Source organism: Hyalella azteca, unplaced genomic scaffold (genome assembly GCF_000764305.2).
Source record: "Hyalella azteca isolate HAZT.00-mixed unplaced genomic scaffold, Hazt_2.0.2 contig15776, whole genome shotgun sequence".
Taxonomy (NCBI): domain Eukaryota; kingdom Metazoa; phylum Arthropoda; class Malacostraca; order Amphipoda; family Hyalellidae; genus Hyalella; species Hyalella azteca.
In genome coordinates, this window is record NW_025945615.1 from 227,723 (window position 1) to 246,143 (window position 18,421).

General features: G+C 36.7%; 2 protein-coding genes across 3 annotated transcripts; both read left to right on the forward strand.

The window, feature by feature from the left end:
* The first annotated feature begins 4,914 nt into the window (after window positions 1–4,914).
* On the forward strand, window positions 4,915–10,741 carry LOC108681776 (zinc finger protein 3 homolog). Its single transcript, XM_018170853.2, has 2 exons — window positions 4,915–5,232; window positions 6,097–10,741. The coding sequence occupies exons 1-2, from the start codon at window positions 4,923–4,925 to the stop codon at window positions 7,764–7,766; spliced, it is 1,980 nt and encodes a 659-aa protein (XP_018026342.1). The 5' UTR covers window positions 4,915–4,922; the 3' UTR covers window positions 7,767–10,741.
* Window positions 10,742–13,546: 2,805 nt separating this feature from the next.
* On the forward strand, window positions 13,547–18,401 carry LOC108681771 (pre-rRNA-processing protein TSR2 homolog). 2 transcript variants are annotated; one of them, XM_018170847.2, is made up of 6 exons: window positions 13,547–13,670; window positions 16,168–16,245; window positions 16,545–16,635; window positions 16,995–17,086; window positions 17,579–17,713; window positions 18,215–18,401. In XM_018170847.2, exons 2-6 carry the CDS (start codon window positions 16,180–16,182, stop codon window positions 18,380–18,382), a joined length of 552 nt encoding a protein of 183 aa, XP_018026336.1. In that variant the 5' UTR covers window positions 13,547–13,670; window positions 16,168–16,179; the 3' UTR covers window positions 18,383–18,401. The 2 variants fall into 2 exon arrangements, with proteins under 2 accessions (XP_018026336.1, XP_018026335.1); XM_018170846.2 differs by having other exon boundaries at window positions 13,548–13,665.
* The last annotated feature ends 20 nt before the right edge of the window (window positions 18,402–18,421 follow it).

Genomic DNA, 18,421 nt, shown 5'->3' on the forward strand with positions numbered 1-18,421 from the left:
TAGTGGCACTGATGCTGACTGTTAAAATCACATGCAGCTTACTGAAGGTATGTAAAACGTTCGCTAACAGTTTTGTATTCATGTAGGTAGTTATTTCTATTGCGATTAAAATTTGTTTTGTTGTCATTTTGTATCCGGGAAAACTTGTGTTGGAAGAACTGCGGAATAAGCTTTGTGAGATCAATCGCTCAACATAGGTGACAAAAAGTTTTACCGATTATTTTCCTCTTCTAATTAGAATCTTCAATTCTCCGAGAGAAGGATAAGAGTATATAAAATAATAGATGGACTTTTAATCAGGAATTTCAGTGAATTAAAAAAAAAATCGACAGTGTCCTAGTCTTAGTGTGATGTGTAAGGTTGAGTTGACAACTTGACAGTTGAGATTCTCTGCAGTCTTCAATCGTCAACGGCCAAGTTTCCAAGTTATCAAGGCTATAATCGTGAATCATAATCATGTTTTCCGAGCCGAACTGTCTCTCGGTCAAAACGCTAACTGCTAACAGTCCATCAGGCAGCAACCAAAACTAATTATTGCTATATATCCTACAATCGCTGATAGAGAAAAATTGCTCATCACTTGACGACCCAAGTTACACAGTTTACAGTTACACTCTAGTCTCTACCATAGCCTAATCCATATCATATTTCCTGAATAAGGTTCAAGGCTGCATATGAACCTGTCAGATTTGTAATCTGAATCCTTGTGCAGTCAAGCTTTTGAAAGGATTTGTTAGCTCTATGTAGCTCAATGCTCATTCCCAAATTCCCTTATTCCTTGTAAAGTTCTAGTTCTACTGAAATCTTGTGGCTTCCAAGTTCAATCCAGACTGTAAAATAGGGTGCAACCATGCAAGCCACCCATGAATGAGACAAGAATCAGAATGATATTGATACTGATAGCTATAATATATTCAAATAATTCAATCATTGTCAATGTCAACCATTCATATGGCTATTAGCTATACCTCAATAAATAATCAGTAGGGTAAACGCGGTATATTCCGACATCGTAGGTAATTCCGTCCATAGTGGCAAACCAGTGATTTTTTTAGAATCAGTTCATTTTTAATTTCCTCATTTACTCAAGATTTTAACAGATTTCTTATGTATGATAATTCTGGTATCCAAGATACTTTACTGGTCTACTTATAGGACTCAAAAATGAACTTGAGGAAGAGTCTAAAAAACTCTCTGCTTTGCCACTATGATTCCGTCACCTCCACTATGCAGAGGGAGAGGGTGGATGCAGGCTGCATCCACCCTGCATCCATATATTGCCAACGCTGCATCATGCAGCGTCGGCAATATATGGATTTTTAAGCCCAAAGCGTCGCCGGCCGTTTTAAAGATGCGTCGCCGGGTAATTTTTAATGAAAAGCCATTTACGCTGAGTAATGACGAACTATTTACAAGCCACGAACTTATTACAAGGTTGCATGCACGTGTTACCCCAAATAACTAATTTTACCCTAAAAACAGTCCGGTTGTACAGCAAGTGTCAACTGAACAAGTAATAAAGCAGTCTGACCGCTCTAATGCAACCGAAACTATGCAATCAAAAAAATGTTGTTTACATTTTTTGCGGGAACTCATCGCAACTGATTTCCGGACAAGCTTCGATGCATCGTAATCCATCCAACGTACCGGAAACCTTACTTTTTTTCTAAATAGTTGGCTGAAGACTGAGAAATATATTAAATGCAAGAATTTCAATCTAAATGTGTCGNCTGATGAACTTACGATCTCTTAACTTTTTTTGAAAGTATGGCCCCGGAGTCCTCAGCATTGTGTTTTATACTTCTAGGTACTATTGATGTGTTCGTAAATCGAGGAATTTTTTATGTTTTAGAGTATTACATCGAAATACTGCGCATTGCTCGACATATCAGGCATTTTCCTCGTGATGACACGAAAATTGAGGTCATTCCTGCCTCGGGCAGAAATATTTTTTTAGTTCCGCCAAATGGCCCAAATGTAGCCTCGGCGTGAGAGGCATATCTATGGAACACGATACACGCTACACATCACACGCTACACACTACACGCCACACATAACACGCCACGCACTACATCTGTCTCTTATACACATCTAGATGTGTATAAGAGACAAGTTTTAGGCTTCCGAAAATATTTCAAATCTCTATCAGAAATATCATAATTAATCATTCTCTTGCATTGACTATATTAACGTTATGATCCGTGCCGCCGCTGCCGCGATCGTCATTTGTTTTCGCAGTTGCATGCCGGGCGACTGCTTTTGTTGTTCTATGTATTCTCGCTCCCATGAATTGCGTGTTTAGTGCGTGCATCATCGAAAAGTCTGCTTGACAGCGTAGTCACGGTAGCTGTAATTACTTTATTAAGTTTACTTCTTTGCAGTCTTATTAAGAGACAAATCTTTAACGAACTAATACTTTGTATAATTTTAATTGTTGAGTGAAAGCTGCGCCTGCAGCCTTGCTGGCACGCAACATTTCCAAGTGATGAAGTGAATTATCTTATAGAAACTTAGCATACCCATACGTGTTTTAAGTCTATAAGAAGTTCATTTTTTTGCCTCAAATAATGTTGTATCAAAAAACTGGTGTAGGTGTATCGGGAATAATATATGAACCGTCAATATTAGAATTCCATCCTGCCTCAATTTTTTTAGTGAAGTGAAAAATAAGAATCACGGCTTACTTTTGCCGGCAATATTCAGGAAATGCCTGTGAAACCTGGGATTAAAAATTTCCAATTTATTACTGAAATCTTATAGTTCCTAACTCTAAGTAACATATATTCAATACATTTGGTATTTGAAAGTTTAATTGTACTGTTAGTACACTTGTGCTCATGCTAAAGATTAGAAAACAGTTTATTTATCTACCCTCAAATCGTCAATGGCACTAATGTCACCACATTAGTCATTACAGGAAAAAGAAAATATTTCTTAAAATGGACAGTACCCAATAAAAACATTTCCTTATCATAGGAAAATACTAGAAAATTTATTAATATTTCTTAAAGATTGTATAATGCATTTGCAACTTTTAATTTGTAAATAGTTTTGAGATTACAAATCAACATGACAAAAATTCTGCAAGCAACACAAATATTTTCCTTCTTCTGTCTGCACCATGTGACAGTGACTATGAATCTGCAGTTTAGTACCATGCTCCTGCCAAAATATCCTGCTTAATAAGTTAAAAAGTAAACTTTATATGATTCATTGGTGATTGCAGAGATTTGTGTTGCATCAGACTGTGTTATAACTGCTTAATTTCTGTAATAAAAAACAAACCATGCTGAAATTCTAGCAAAGGAATGGCCACATAGTTCTTTACAAGACATTGACATGGTTGATAGGTAGTTCCTCCTTGGGTTGGGTGTAAGTCAACTGTGGACTGGGAAGGGGGCCTTACCTCGCACCAGACACTAAGTTCTTACTGATGGGTGTTGCATGGTAACAGAATCTGCAGAGCAACTATTATTCAAATTACTATTTAACCATTATAGTCCCTTGCCTAATGAGTAAAACATGCTTGCATAACCTTTAGTGACCTATGGTACTCACATCATCACATGCCATATAAAGATACATTTGCAAGCCCCAATATCTCCTATCAAAACTAACAAATGCATGACTTTTGAGCCACATGATTGCTGCTGTTCAAGATGCATTCAAGACAAAATGTGTCTTTACAATGCAGAGTTTGGTTTCATTTTGCATTAGTGGTTTTTTTAACTATGTGATAACCTTGCACTCTTTGTACTAGATAAGTTTAGAAGTATATAAATATTGAGGTCAGAAAGGGGACATGTTCATAACAATGGTAATTTTCAGTTCTTTGGTCATATACTGGGTGGAGTTGTGAACTTGTGATTGATGATGTAATGATTCAGTTAATCATTAGTTTGGCTCATAATATAAAATTTTATAGTTAGCTCACCACTCTTGCATACATCATGGTATTTAAGTTTACACAGAACCCTAAGGTTAATGCTTAACACATTAACAGCTTGAGTGCAATGCAACCCACTGGTGCATCATTGCAGATTTCCATCTACTGCAAAATGACACATTTTAAATATTACAAGTGTTATAACTAAACGCAACTGCATACTGAAGAAAATAATTTCACAGTACAAATGACAGAAGATGATCTAATAAATTAATCTTGCAAATAAGAAGTAGAACAATTAGGTATACCATACTTGAAACAACACTTTGAAAGACAAAGGATCATTTTTTGACCAATGAATTATCAAAAAGATCAATGGATGTAATGAAAAATAACTTGGATGCTCCTGAGTGACAATCCATCTAATTATTTCAGTCTGGTGCAATAGCTGACAACTTGGAATTAAGTTATTTGCACAGATTGCAAATTTTTCAAAAATATTGACATTTTAAATAAACATTTTTAGCACATTTTCTCATTTATGGAAAAAATGCACTATTGTGCTTGCCATGTCCATCTGTCTGTCCGTCCATGACCTCAAGTTTTCATCGACGAGAAAATGCGCTCTCTGTCACTCACTGCAGTGAGTACTGAGTTATATTTTTAGTGCATTTTCTCATTTATGGAAAAAATGCCCTATTGTGCTCGCCATGTCCATCTGTCTGTCCATGACTTTGCATTTTCGTCGACAAGAAAATGCGCTCACTTTCACTCACTGCAGTGAGTACTGAGTTATTTTTTGTTTCTAAGCCTGCTACATAAGAAGAAATATTGCTTCTATGAATTTACCTAATGGAGATATTAGATTCAAAGTAAATTAATTTAAGACAAATGAGTATGAAGGTTGAAAATTTATTCTATAAAAGCAGCACAATGCCCCTGGCAACACTATCTGTCAGATCTAATACTCAATTGATGTGCTGCTTCAATGTGCAATTATAAATTTGTAAAATTATTTATTTTTTACAGATTGTTATGTCCAGTTGCAGCAGTAACACTTGTATATCTAACAGTAGCATTTCTATTGACCCCATAATATTGACTAGTGAACATGTTGATCTTGTATTTGATGGTGAGACTGCTGTGGTAGAACAAAGCAGTTATAATGTTGGTGTGTCTCCAAGCATGGCAGTTACGACTGTCTCGGACCTGTCAGATGTGGATGATTCATCCAGCTCAGCTAAGCACAGTTCTCCTACTGAGACTGCACCTATCACAATCTCAGCTGACACAATATCAAGTGAACTAACTGTGTGCCAGTATGTGTTGCCAGCTGACATTATGGGTGAGAAACTATTCTGTAAAAAAATCACTTTGTAAATTATAAAGATGATATTTCACATTTGATTACTGTATTTAAAAATTAGGACCTGCATTTTTTGAAAATGGTCATTATTGTTTTTTCTCAATTTACTTGATTTTGATGTGTTTGTGACTAATAAAATTTAACTCCCATAAAAATATCCGGTATTTAAATCTTGTACCTATTTATATGACTTTTAACCTTGCTTGTGAAACATTTTTGAGTTGGAGCCACGTTCTAGGAATTGTGGACAATTTGAAAACTTTAGCCCAGACAACTAGGTATGGTACTACTGATTTATGCCCATTAACATCAACTTCAACATCAAAACAAACAGTTTAAAATTACTTTATTTATCTTCCGAAATAAATACCTCCAACAGCTATAACAATACCAAACCATTTATCTATGTGCTGGTATCCTTGGCCATCATCAAGTTTGTAAATTGTTATCTAGTTCAAAATTGATAACTGTAATGATTTCTAGAAAATGTAGAGTTTTAGATTTTTTCTCATATTCCCTTTTTATGCAGGACAAATAGGCCTTACTTTTGTAACAAACCTATGTCAAACCATATCTCTTCTTCAAATTTTTCACAAAAGTACCTACATCAAAATTTGATTTAGGTAAAAATTTGTCCTGATTTTTAAATAAGAAGTTGCTTTTTCAACAGATTTCCTTTCCCAATCCTATCATGTGTTGTGACATGACAGTGGGAAAGCTATCTATTATGCTATTGCTTGTGTTTTTTTTCAAATTTGAAATTGATTATGACAAATTTGAATGTTCTTATTATTAAAAATATATGCTATGTACAGATTTTTAATCCATGCTTGTTGATTTCAGTTGGTGGCTTTGAGGAGGTTGTGGAGGAAGTAGAACTTGGCAGCCAATGGTGCATCAGTGGCAGCACTATGTCCTCCCCAAGCACTAGCAATGAGCTGCACTTCATCAACCCATCATCAACTGATGTGCTCTTCACAGTTATTGAGGACTCCTTCACTATGAGTCATTTTGACAGCCCTAAAGTTGGCCTGGACACAACTTCTTTCATTTCTCATGACATTATGCTTCAGAAGCACGAGGAATGTGTGGATGTCAAACCCTTTATGGATGAGGGCTCTCTTGAAGGACTACAAGTTTGTGACTCTGTATCACCTCTCTCTGGTGTTGTCCTCTCTGATGATTTTATAAAAAATGAAGAGCTCTTGCACTCAGAACAAGATAATTCAGATGGGGATGGCTCTGCAACCTCGCTATTTACATTCATCCAGCCTAGCAAATTTCAAGATGCCTCCACTCAAGTTGTAGGGAAACTTGATAAAATAGTTTCATGTTCCAACATAAAGGAAGAAAATTCCAATACTGATGCCTTATGCAATTTCTCAAATGATGTTACATTGCCAAGCCAGATAACTGACTTCACTATCTACCCAAACATTGTTTTAGGGTTTGCAGAAATTGATCAGCCAGGAAAAACATTCAAGCTGAAATTGCAAAAAGTTAATTATCATAACACCAAAAATGATGGTAAGAAAATGAAGAGTTCGTCCAAAAAAGACCTTTCTTTCCAATGTAAAGAGTGCAGTTTGTTATTTCGAAAAAAAGATGACCTTGATGCTCATATGGAAGATCATTTAATTAAGTTACAGAATTCTTGTCCTCTATGTAATGCTATATTTCCTTCGAAAAGTTCTTTGCAAATGCACATCAGACAGCACTTCAATAACCCTCACATTTGCAATGTTTGCTCTGAACAATTCTCTGACAAATCTCTTCTTAGCAAACATAAACTTTTAGAACATGGAGTAAAGAGCAACTCTCTGACACATGCTGCAAAGAGTAGTTCGGATAATCAAGTTGCAGACACTGATGCTTCTCAACAATCACTGCAAGCTGTTAAGAATGGAGTTGTTAGCAAATTTTCAGTTAGCTCCAAGAATGGATTGAAAAAGTTACCAAAAAGTTGTGAAGGGGCCAAAGCTTTCAAGTGCAGCCTGTGCAAGGCTTTGTTCTCATCAAGGTCTGAATTAAAGATCCATTCAAACACTCACTGGCAGAAGCCATTCAAATGCGAAGAGTGTGGAGCCACTTTCACTCAGAACGGCTCATTGCAAGTACACATTCGAAGGCACCGCGGCGATAAACCCTTCACTTGCAAGCTCTGTGGCAACTCCTACACTCGAGCCTTCAGCCTCAAAGTCCACATGAAGACGCACACGGGAGAGAAGCCTCACAACTGTGAATATTGTAACTCAAGTTTCATTACTTCATCTCATTTGAATGTCCATCGTCGTATCCACACTGGGGAACGCCCATTTTCTTGCACCGAATGCTCTGCCACGTTCATCACCACATCTCATTTGAATGTGCATAAAAAGATTCACTTGTTCTCTGCACCTACATCAGTGCGTTGTTCTCAGTGCAATGTCACCTTAAGAGACAATGCTCAGCTCCGACTGCATCGCAAAGCCCATCATTCTCAAAAGATAGTACAGAATAAGAAGTGCAAGTAGCGTCTAAAGTTGTCTGCTATGTTAATCTTCTACTTGATACTAGTCATTCGATTGTAAGTGTGTGAGTGAGGAACTTGATGTCGTGTGATCTGACTGGCATTGAAATTTTTTAGTGTTTGCTTCTCTATAAAATCATGTTATTAGTATTACTCATGAATAAGAAATCCTTTTGTTTTGTTCACTTACATTTTCATTTAAACTTGAACCACCTACCAAGTCATTTTGATGCATCGAATTATTATTCAACATCGTGGTAAAGTCCTTCTATTGTCTCTTTAGTAGCAATACCTTCTCTCTATTGCGAATTTGATTCATTATAAAAAGGGTTTGTTTAGGCATATGAAGTTTGTGTTTTCCATTTTAAGTCATTGCGTTCAGTAAAATTGTTTTCTGTGCACTGTGCCCACAGAAGAAACCAAATACCACAAGACTCTACTCCTCTGAATGTGTAATATTTTATGTTTACTTGTCAAGTCATGTCTTGAACCGAGTCAAAGTTCACCTAGTCTCCCGAGTCATCCATTTAATCGTAATAAGAAATTATCCACTCTAATGGCCACGCCATTCATTTACACTTAGCTGCATTTGCGCTCTCCCGCCACTTATTCTGGTACTAATCTAGTCAAGGATCCAGTCGTTATCTGCCATTGTCTGGGGCGTTCTAATATTAGTGTCATCCCCATTATTGACGCAATTCATATCATCCAATAGAATTTGTATTAATCTATTGATGAAATGTGAACGTAGAGCTTCAGTCCATTCCCGCATTGCTGTATTCGCTTATCGGTGTATGTAATAGATGATTTCTTGAGATATGATAGGAAATATCATGCATGGTTTTCTCATTAGTATGAATAGGGAGGATTTGTACCTTCGCATTGCGTTGCTTGCCGTGCACTTTGGTCATGGAAATCGTTCACTTCCAAAAAAAATGTTTAGCAAAAATTAGGTGGTTTGTTGGTTTTTTAGGAGCCCCCTACTATGTACTCAGGCATTTGTTCAGTTAATAGTTTTATGGTATATTCTAAGCCAAAAACTTTATTGTACTAAATGATTTCTTAAACAGTATGTGGAAGGAATAAGATAGTACAGCACATAAGAACTTTGCGTAAGTTTTAAACTGATAGCCTTTCACTGCCACTGACAACTAATGCACTACCATATTTTCATGTCATTTCAACAAACCCGGAAATTTTAGGGTAATTTCGGCTAAGGACAGATAAACAAATATTCGCGTTCTCTTATTTTAATTTCTGCTGCTTAAATGCGCTGGTGTTGATTGTGTGACGAGCTACTGAGTTTTTGTTCATTTTTGCACTGACGGCTAGGAAGAAAACAACTATAATGAGATGAAATGACAAGCCAAATTTTAATTGAAATTACATGAATGGCAAATAAAATTTTTGCCGACCCTTTAAATGAACTGTCATCAATGATGTAAGATCGATAACTAAAATTACCGTCATGAGACAGAGGGTTAAAATTGACAATGTTATGCGTTATTCTCATTTCATTTTATATCATGGGAAGTTGATGATCTGATGTCATTTTGTGTAAGAAACGTACTCGTGTCTGTAGAAATTTTTATGATGGTATTGTTAGGCTTTCTTGTACACAGTCTCTGCTTCCAAATCGGGCAAGCGTCACAACCCTGGTTTAGAAAATATAATGTCTGGAATGTTCTAACCAAAATTATAGATAAATTATGATCGACTTGAAATGATAGTAGGTAGTCATAAATGTATTTTTTATCATTATTAATTTGGATTGCCAAATTTCTTTCTGGGTTAAGTATTTATATTGATGATTCGTCAACGTTTTTCGGCACTCACTCTGGATGCCTGTGAACAATTTCTAGTACCTACTACTGATCCTGTAATAATTCTAGTGCTATTTTTTAGCTGGTTCCATTAAAACCGTCACCTAATTATTTTTAATTTGCATTCGGTACTTAGAACAGGAATTATTTCTAGCATCAAAAATGTACTTTATGTGTGTTAATTGCTTGGCTTTGGTATTTTAAGTGTCACAACCAACATACTGTTTTGCCATAAACGAGCCAACTTGTCACAACCTACAGTATTCACTTTGTTTTGTTATATTGAAAGGACAATCTCGGATTAAGGTGCCTCTTAGTGTGTACTGACTGGATTATAACTATGCTATTTTGTTTCCGTTCTTGTTTTATTCAAGTTTATTTTGTTGTAGTAACCCCATAAAAAACTATGCTGTGTAAACTTGACTTGTGAAGTGTGTTTACCTCGTGGATTTAAACTTGCCAAGTGACAGTTCTAAGTACCTCTGATATCTTTTGAATCTCCTATGAGTCCTAGTCATGACCGCTGTACCTGCCAGGACGGTCGTAACGTGTCATATATTGTTTTTGTTCTAGTTTCACTCTAAATTGTTAACTATGTCATATTTTTTTGGTAAATTTTATTTATTATTTTCAACTATTGTTATTATTTTGTGTTGATCTATTTAATTTTGCGAATTACATGCGTGCCACCTCGAGTTGCGCTAGAAGTTTATCGACTAATTGTAGCATATGAGATATAGGTACTGAGTGTAGTACTTGAATAATACTTTTGAAACCTGATTATTAGTTGCGTACAAACTCATTTTCATTTATGTTCATAGTGAGTATTCATTTATTAGTTTCAGTAATTATATCTTTTAAGTGCTTTTACAACATTCAGTCAAAGTTGATACTTTCTTACGCTTGTGTATTTACAAGATACAAGATTTCTTATACTTTTGTAGTTCGACGACTCCTGATTTTTTTCAGCCTTATTTATTGTCATAATTTCAAATGCGGGTTTAATTATTAATAAGCGATCGTCATATATCAATCATAATCAGATTTGCAATTAGTCGTCTACAAACTTCACGTGCATCCATCCAGTCATAGTCGATTTTTATTTTATCAATTTCAACCTTAGTTTATAAGAAGCGCCATCTCCTTAGCTTTTTTTCTGGCTGTTTCAGAACTTTATTCAAATTATTTATTAATAATTATTACTAAATTGAATATTTATTTTATTATTTTTTAATAATTTTAGTAAGCGTATTGATTATTTATCAGATTGATTGTTTATCACATTGACTGACCTTAATTTTTTTCATGATCATAGATCATTTTCTGAATTTAAGTGCACGTGCACTCTGCAGTTGTTACGCTTGCATTGGTTGCGCTTCTAGGGTTCCTTTGAGCCTCTCCTTGAACAGGTGGCGACCAAGAATGGCTACCCATCTTTTCCTAGTCACAAATATCAATCGTGATTGATACATCAAAATGTCACAAATAATGTTATGGATTTTTATTCACAAATCAATCGACAGTTTGATGAAAAAACTTCTCTGACCTCCATTTTTGGATCATGAAATGGTCTAGTCAATTTACAAAACACTTTTCTGTGGTTTAACGCCTTGATTTTATTGATTAGTTATATGTGTATATATGTATTGAATTCAATCCCTGTCCTTCCTTATGCCTTTTGCTTTCCTTCCTCAATATAGGTGTGTTTTGGTCAGGAACGCGTAATTAAAACGTACCGTATTATATTATTTAGTCGAAATTCACACTTGCGCTCTAACTTCAATCAGTGTGAAGCCTCGACGACACTTGAGTTGCAAGTGGGTTGAGCTCGCTGTGTGATGGATGTGTTTGATTACCGACCACATGTAGCACCGTGTAGGTAGAACACACTTCCGAGTTCCTGTAGAAATCTTCTCTGGTGACAAGCAAATGAAGACAAATTTTCGTATTTTTTTTCGGTATGGGCATCACAGCAGGGCGTTATTACAAGGCTCTTTGCTCTTCAGAATTTTCTTTACACTATTTGTTCCTATTTGCGCTCCTATGGCTATTGTTCCTGAGTGCCCACCGCTGTGCTCGCGGTGTCGGACTGCGGATCTCAGTTGCGGGATTAAGTTATTATGTAGGTAGGATTCTTTGCATTTCCCTTCTCTGTCTCTCTCGTGCGGGTGGCCGACGTCCCGTGTAAGCGACCTCTTGTTCGAGTGTCTTCGTTTCTGTTGTTTTTCACCTGTCCCTTCTTGTCACTTAGTCCCTTTGAGATGCTAACGCTGCTTCTTTCGAACCAGTTTCAGCGGGCTGGACATCTGAGACCTTGTTTTTTGATTTGAGAAACTTTTGACAATTAAGACCTTCCACCTCTTTGGTGATGTTCAACATGACTTTCGATGCGAGATAGCTAAATAGCTGAAGCGCTAGTAAACATGTGGCTACTGAACTAACTAACTAACTAACTATTTGTTCCTATGCTCGTAATTTCGGAGCTTACCCAACACTGACTCGTTTATGGGAAATATTTCTTCTGCAGTTTAATGCTTGCGTTTTCGTTTCTGATTCTGTTCACCTGCCTCTTTTTGGCCTTGATAAATGCAAATCATGCCTGTTCCTTCGCCAGCGTAAACTCGCTTGTCAATTTTTGACTTCCTTCCGTTGTTTCGGGGGAATTTTCTTCATTGCAAGGCGGCATTTCAGTGTATGGAGTCTTTTTACCTTGTTAGTAGTTTTATTTTTCGTTTTTTATCTTAAACGCTTTAGCAAACCTTGTATTCATTACAATTACTCTTCATCACCAGCTGTGTACTATCATCGCCAAATGTGTAAAAATTTACCTCTCTGAGTCCGTCTCAAATTAATATTTTGAATTCCTCTAATCGGATAAAATTCAATTAGAGGATGTAATGCCTGTATTTTTAAGATTGAGCTTCTTTTCCTTAATTGAATATTGTAATGCTAATTTCAGATGGTGAAACGCGTACATTTTGATATTTTGTTATGTAACTCTTAAGTTCTCTTTTGATTTTTTTTCCTTCGATGATTTCAAAATTTTATGAGAAATATAGAAGCTAGTCATGTCATAATTTGCAGCACTTTTGTAACACTGTGTCCGTGTCAAATAAACCGTTCTGATTATCATTTAGCAGGGTCAAGCTTTCTTTTCCTATTATATCTAGTTACCTACACCGAAGTGCACTTGATTTCCGACTTAATTATTTCGAAGGATTTTAAACCTATTTTTCACTGGAGTATACTTATTATTAGATATTTTTAGCGTAACATTCTCGTAATAGCCTTTCCAAAGTTCCTATTTAAAACACTGTCAGTCGAAAATACGCCTAAAGCGATTTATATATTCTGGGCAGTGTGGACCATTGGTTACAGTTCTTAGTAGGTACCAAGATTGGAGCAGAGAGGTGCGGGTTCGATCCCAGCCCTGCGTGACCATGGTTGAACTAGTATAAGACCCATCGGAAGCCCGTATTTGCGGATGTAGTTCGTTGTTCGCATGTGACGTTACTGATCTCAGTGACGTCACGGGCATTAACCAATCACCAAAATGCGATCAAACCAGTCGACCAATCCGTCATGGGAATGACGGGCTTTTATTACGTTTCTCGATCTACGTGACATAACAAGAGAGCTGAACTGAAAGACGGAACTTCTCGTGGGTCAACTTTATATAGATCAATCGTGTGCGCGGCAGTTTATGGTCAGAAGCGGCGAGGAGGCCGGACAGTCAAGTACAGCAGAATTGGAGCAGTGATTTGTGCGTTCGAGACCGCAACAAGCTGTAAATGTTCTATGATGTTAAGACTCGGCGACAGGTCAACAGCCTAATAAATGCTGAAACCGCTATATTATTTTATTATATTGAGCTCAAGTGAGTCGTCCTGATTAACACATTCGTGAACACGAAACCTCAATCCGCAAACGTTGCTGAGTTTGCGGATCGCACAGCTGTTTCTGAAGCTAATCGTGTTCGTGCTTTATGCGACTATGCGAGTCAGCGTGTGCGGTGTGACGCAGTGACGGTGTGAGCTAGCACTATAAACGCACGCTGAACATTTACATTTGAGGTAAAAGGTAAGGTAAGTTTGTTATGATTCATATAGCCTACTTCAATATCATCTGAATATCCCTCGAGGCTCTTGGCGTTCTTAGAACCGACGTTGTGATAACTGACTTAAACTGAGTACTGACAAGACATACCCAGAGGGCCTAGAGGCTAGTTCATAACATTAGTCTTAGAGGATTTTTACACTTTACAGAGCAGAGCGGCTGAACGTTCAAGCAGGATACAGATTTCAGAGCAGCACACGTGTAACAGTGTACTGTACTTGTTAGTTGCTACACAGCTACAGCCCTACAGGTCCGTTACCATCCGTACAACTACAAGTTGTACACAGTACAACTGCCCTTGCCCTAGCCTAGCCTGACCTGACACTGACTAGACTGCATAGGGTAAACCATAGTGGCAACTGGCAAACCAGAGATTTTTTAGAATCAGTTCATTTTTAATTCCCTCATTTACTCAAGACTTTAACCAATTTCTTATGTATGATAATGCTGGTATCCATGATACTAGTTAACTGGTCTACTTATAGGACTCAAAAATGAACTTGAGGGAGAGTCTAAAAAACTCTCTGCTTTGCCACTATGGGCCAGGTCTCATACAATGGCAATAGTCGTTGTAATTTCAACGACTTTCGCTGAAGTTATCGACCAATTTTTTTACTTTACAACGACTTTTGATCTAAAATAATAGGTCATTTATCTTTTTCAACGACTGCCAACTAATGGGACTCTTCCACAATAAACTTCTGACGACTGCCAACAAGCGACTTAGCGAGACGGCCGAGACCCGACAAGATACGACTTCGGTACTGACTAAAACCCGGACCCCAACAGCGCATTACGAGCGGCGGATGTAAAATGTTCTGCCCCGGGACAACGCAACCATCATATGTATTGAAGCTTGCAAAAATAATCGGACAGATTACGCCAGTGTTTTTTTCCACTTAGAAGCTATAATCAAACTTTCTTGAGGAAAGTTTCTGCATGTTATATTTTTATTTTAACCTTGACATGTAAGAGCATGTAGGTGTGCAATATATTGCGGTGTTTTTATGCATGATATTCATGCATTTTAACCGATTACGTACATCTGAAAATTTGTATGCAAAATATTATGATGTTTGTGTGCATGAAATTCACGCACTTCAACTTAATACGCACATCTGACAGTCTGTATATGATATATATGAATATATCATAAGGCCTGTATTCATGTTATGCGTGCGCTCCAACACTACGTATATATACATCTGAAAGCTTGCATGTAATATATTACGATGCCTGTATGTATTCATGATACTCGTGCACTTTAACAATACGTACATCTGAAAGTTTGTAAGCAATGAAATCCGAGTTCGATGAAACTTCATATGACCTAACGGTGATGTTCAGCTTGTAAAATTTTTTCCATTTCACCTTCATTCCTGAGTTAAAATTAAATAGTGTTCAATATTCATTAGTGTTCTAATTCAAAGCCGTGTTGTATTCCAATACAGCTCACACAGCGAACGGAATTCGAACACGTGGATGACGGCATTACGTATCAGTAGAATTTGAAGCGCGGACGGAATACGTCTCACCACATGCCGAATATTGCCACACACAGTGTCAGAATATAGGGATTTGGTAGGTTTGCATTCTAAAGGCTTTTAAATAAATATGGCAACATTTTGTGATGTTTCATTGTTGCTGGCGCGTAGTATGGTGTTTTGCGAGTCACATAAAGCAAACAGAACTGGAGTAACGCATACGGTTATTTTTTTTATAGTTTTTCATTTCTCGATGCGTCCTTAATGTGTCGGAATATACCGCGTTTACCCTAGTCCTAGATGCCTCCAAGCATCCAAGGCAGATGTGAAGAAGCTCATCAAACTTGTTTTTCAGCAAAAGTATGTTGAGGCAGTTGAATGATAACTGGAAACATGCCTGCACACAGTGGCAACTGGCAATTAACATGAACGCTAAACTGTTTTGAGGCCTATGGGTCAACACGGGGCCACGGGCCAATGCTCAGCAGCTGCATTTGCAGACATAGGATTCCTGTGCAAATGATTGCTGCCTTAGTGACGGCCTTTTCCCAGTGATGTCAGGAACATATTGTTGTAAATGTAATGCACTGCTCGATAGGTTACAGCACTAACAGCAGGATGTCTGAGATTTTCTGGCAATGACAGTTGACATAATCAGGCTAAGTTATGATTTAATTATTTTTGGTCTTGCAGTCTTGCCTTGTATTATGGTCAACTTCTAAACTTCATGTTCAGGCTAAATTTATGTACATAAATCAAATTTCATGTTGCAACAAGTTATTTTTCATTGATTCTAAGCTCAAGTTTCACTTTCACTTATTAATTTGCTTGCCAAATTTTAGCAATTGGTTATTCAATTTATTCTTCCAGAATCTGAAGCAGAAAACCATAAGAAAAGTATGGCATATATTTTAGGCAGAATTTGTTTAGAATTGGTTTTGGTTATGTCTAATCCTACTAATTCAATGTCTCTTGCCCTCAGATCTTATGGAAAATGGAAGTTCCTCCTACCTTCGAAGAAGCTATCAGAGCTGCTTTTAGAGGCTGGGATGCACTACAGGTTGGCAAAATTTCAAGAAAATATTTACTCATTATAAGAGTTTCATATCATGATTTCTAGCAATCTCACTCAAATTAGAACTGAGTGCCTGAGTTAGTATAAGCATGTTAGTTCAACAAAATTATGCTATTGTGAAATTAATTTATCATGCATCTTTCCTAGGCTTCTCTAATTTTGTTCATGTTTTTGTGGCAAATATAGTGATGACGTTATGCAATCTACAAATTATTACCTACTTGAATCTGTGTTTTTACATCCAGTGATGTCAATGAGTTTTTAATATTTAAATTTTCCTACAGTTTGCAGTTGATCAGCATGCTGGTGGACTCAAGAGTCGACAAATAGCAGAGTGGATGATAGGTGCAACTGAACAGTATTTTGCAGAAAATGGTATGGAATTTGTATCGCTGCATTCGACAGGAAAAAAATTCACAATTCATTAAATCATTCTCATTTCTTTAAAAAGCATTTCAAGAATTTCATGGTGCAAAAGATGAGTAGCTGAATTGATTGAAGAAGATAGAACTCTAGTTGCTTTGCAATAAACTTTTCTAATTTCTAATGGACTTGGAAGATATTAGAACTATACCTACAATATTTAGGAAATTTAAAAATCTCGTGTTTATTCAGTTTTCCTGGTGTTATTTCATACTACTGGTAGTCTTTGAGAAAATATATATATGTGGCTTTCAGTGAAATCAATTCATCATTAGGATTTTAGTTAAAATAATTTGATTTTCTATGTGCAGAAGACCTAGAACCAGACGAAGTGGCAGATGTTTTAACTGATATCATGGAAGAAGAATTACACGTCGAAGTATGTGACGGCTCCGACAAATTTGTGAGTGAAATGGAAACAATAGTTTTTGAACAATACTAGGCAAATCCAAATTCTTCTTATGCGATGAACTAAACAGCTAGTAAAGCACCTACCGTAAAATGGGGTAACTTAGACCGGCGGGGTAACTTAGACCACATTTCGTTTTTTTTACAAAAACCCCCACAACTCAAAAACTATTTGACATAATTTGCATGTTTCAATTCAAGTTTAATTTAGCTAGTAAGAAAATGGCATCATTTATAAGAAAAAAAAGTGGTCTAAGTTACCCCATTTTACGGTATGTAACGTGATTAATCGTGAACTCACCCATTCAAATTATTGTACTTTATCCGTCTATGCATGTTCTATCACTAATTGAAAAATTATTGAAAAAATATCTTTAAAATCTGTAATGTAATTAACATTGTTTATTTAGTCAATTTCTAATTTTCTAGTGACACTAAAATGTTTCCTGTTTACATTACCTCAACCGAAAACTATGATTCATTTCAGATTGGCGAATATTTATGTAGAGTGCACCGACTTCTACTAAAGAAAAATTATGATGCAGTTCGGTCGGAGATGAGCAAATTGCCGTCATATAATCCAGCCCTTTTCACGATGCAGAGCGAGCCTGATGAGGCTGACGTAAGCGTTTCCTTGCAATAGCTAATGTTTAGCCAAATGAATTTATTGAGTGGCATTTCAAAATTCATGTAATACATGATTTCTATATGTGAACTTCAGGTTCAAATACGATTTACTTGCTTCAGTGACTTACTTATTGAGTGGCATTTCAAAATTCATGTAATACATGATTTCTATATGTGAACTTCAGGTTCAAATACGATTTACTTGCTTCAGTGACTTACTTATACAAGGAATTATAGGTCCTTCAAAGTAAAGTTAGCCATGATTATAACAATCTGGTGTGCACCAATACCTCCGTCATTCGGTTTTCTCTCAGCAACAACCCATAAAAGGGTTTTTATTGCTGAACCATTACCTAGTATTAATGCACTTTTCCACTGCTTTTCATATCTCCATTCTTGCATAGCGGTTGCGTAAGAATTGTTTCAGCACTGCAATATTGCTTCAGAATTTCATTACATGGAACCAAGGTCTATTATTTTACGTTCTACTGCGCAGGTGAGCTTGAGTGTTGTAAACAGCGTTGTCAACCACGGGGAGGAGGCGAGTGAGGAGTCTGACTCGACCGAGGATGAAGAAACACCTAAAAAAGTTGCTGAAAAACCACAAGTGGACGATGATGGCTGGACTCATGTCAGAAGAGGTCCTAGAAAGAATGACAAATAAAAAATATATGAAAGTGTGACAATTGTTCATTGGCACCCT